This window comes from Penaeus japonicus, unplaced genomic scaffold, assembly GCF_977035675.1.
Source record: "Penaeus japonicus unplaced genomic scaffold, GWHDUDI00000001_assembly GWHDUDI00000005, whole genome shotgun sequence".
Classification (NCBI taxonomy): domain Eukaryota; kingdom Metazoa; phylum Arthropoda; class Malacostraca; order Decapoda; family Penaeidae; genus Penaeus; species Penaeus japonicus.
In genome coordinates, this window is record NW_028234407.1 from 20,571,891 (window position 1) to 20,574,390 (window position 2,500).

The 2,500-nt window shown below is 36.9% G+C and overlaps 1 protein-coding gene across 1 annotated transcript in view; it reads right to left on the reverse strand.

The window, feature by feature from the left end:
* abo (de-etiolated protein 1 abo) overlaps window positions 1-2,500 on the reverse strand; it is a 17,673-nt gene that overhangs the window by 1,603 nt on the left and 13,570 nt on the right. The window contains exons 8-9 of the mRNA XM_086536667.1: window position 2,500; window positions 935-1,141 (exon numbers count right to left, since the gene is read on the reverse strand). The exon at window position 2,500 is cut by the window's right edge and continues 223 nt beyond it. Coding sequence (XP_086392793.1) covers window positions 935-1,141; window position 2,500 — 208 coding nt within the window. The remainder of the gene's footprint in view (window positions 1-934; window positions 1,142-2,499) is intronic.

The following is a 2,500-nucleotide window of genomic DNA, read 5'->3' on the forward strand; positions in this document are numbered from 1 at the left end:
CCAGCAGGAGAGAGAGCCTTGAAAGGCACCCATCCACGGTCTCTAGCAAGCACTATCTTTATAGAGCGATGACACACACTAAGTTGACGAACTCTTGCTCAAAAGTACCGCCGATGAAGGATGTGCAGTCAGAACGGGAAGAGGAAGGTGACTCAATCCATACCCAGTGTCTAAAATGTACTCCTGTGCCAATATGGATGCCTTTCACTGTGGCACTCACAGTCACAAGCAAAGGATTCATTCCTCTTCCCTACCTCTTCTTGTTATCTTTATTGTAGGTGGTTATATGTTTCGTATTCGTTCATGATAGCACAAAAATACGAAAAAAATATAGCTGCCTTTTGTCCTCCCATAAAACAGCAATACTTCTATCACACTAAGTATAAAGAAAATAATGAGCTAATATGGATAATATACTACAATTTTAGTCTACTGCAGCACTGGTAGAGCCTGTCATATGGCACATATAAGTCTCTAAACTCAATAAAACACACAAAAAAACAAAACACAAAAAACGCTCTAGTTTTTCAATGAATGACTGAAAGAGAGTGGGAATATTCAAATTATAATGCTTCAAGCAGTCTCTCTTTAAAATAAAACTTATCCTGGAGGCTGGGCAAGCAAATTTATCCCCGTCTGCAATGGGTTAAGTGCAGACCTTACTATACTTGCTCTTCATTCTTTTTCTCTAGTATTAACCTTTGGACTATTGTTTCAACATGTGCATTAGGATCCCAAAAATGTTTGGGCTTGTACTGAAGCAAAGACACTAAAATCAATCTACTACTTGCTGAGTAATGATCTTGAGTTTGCTTACAAATGAAATATCCAACAAAATGTATTGCATATCCTGAACAATTCTTCACACCATTAATTCCAAGTGGATGCATGTAAGGAAACAGTCACCCACAGTCAAGAAGGCGGGATTACTGACCTGATAGGATGATCTGCACAGCTCTTTGGTCGCTCCATCACAGATACCCATTTGTCGTCATAGGAGAAGAGTGTTAAGTCTAGATATGGAGAAGCTGAATATGACTGTGCTGAGATTGGTAACTGACCCAGAAGTCGTTTAGTGGCTACTGTCACACCACCACCCCGTGCACTGATTATTGTTTTCTTAAATCTCTTGTGAATTAATCTGAAAAGAAAGAAAAAAAAAAATAATAATTCTGAAACATATAAAACATCAACTAAAAAAGTCTGAGATTGTAGTCTTTTTAGAACTATACATATATTACTTCTACACCACTCACTGTAAGTATAACTTCCTAAATAAATTGTTTGTTATATTTATATAATCTTGTTGTAAAGCGTATTAATAAACCCAGTAGCACTATGTATCTCTTCAAAAGTTACAAGATGTTGATATTGTAAAATAAAATATGAGTGATTCAATGACATTCTTAAACTGTTGTGGACGGGTGTCACCTATTGATGCCAGAGTATCTTGGACCATATGAGAAGTGTGTAGAGTGCCATTGCCAGTTTGGCTGTTTTACCAGGTGGCGCAAGGAGTAAGAAGGAGGAGTGTATATAGTTGTTAACCATTGCAGACGGGTGTCATGACATATATGACACAGGAGCTTTAGCCTGAAGATATGAGTTGTGACATAAATGACGGGATTTTGGATTGCTGTTATTTTATTGTACTAAGAGTAATGAATGAAGATGACAATTGCAGTCATAATTACTAAAATTGCTGTAATATTAAGCAAAATAGGTCTCCCCTCCCATCCAAAACCTAGATGGCACCACTTTCTTCTAGCACTAACAGGAGAGAGAGCCTTGAAAGCAATGGCATACAGGAGGTTGCTGACCTCTTGCTCTAAAGTACCAGTAATGAAGGATGTGGAGGCAGAACAAGAAGGTGACTTAAACCATGCCCAGTGTCTACAATATGCCCCTGTGGCACTCAGTCATATACACAAATTTCCTTCCTCTTCCCTACCTCTTCATGCATTAACACACGCACACACAGACACTCTCACACACATATAGATAAATAATGAATGTGATACCTCCAGGTGTGTGTACACAACTTTTGAGTGACCAAGACAACAATCAGCCTCAAAAAGGATGTGCATCAAGGTCTATCATGATTTTATGTAAGACTAGTAAAAGTTACATATACACAAAGACATAGACACCATGGAAAGAGGAAAAGAAAGAAAAAGAGAGAAAAAGGCAAATTTTTCTCCTTTTGTATGTGACACCCTTCATCATGTACTGCATATTTTAAATGAGTACTGTTTATATACACACACTAAAAGAAAGGCAGTTAGAAAGAGGTAGCACCACTGACATTGAACTCTTATAATGTTGAAAAATAAAATATTTTTCCTGTAGTTAAAAGCTAATTTGGTATGAATCATTTTTTACCATTATGATCATTTTCTATTTTGATACGCATAGTGGGTCTAATTGAAATATACAAATAATATTCCACATGATACTGTTTCTAATTTCTTGTGAAAAGACTATTAGATGGAAACTCACC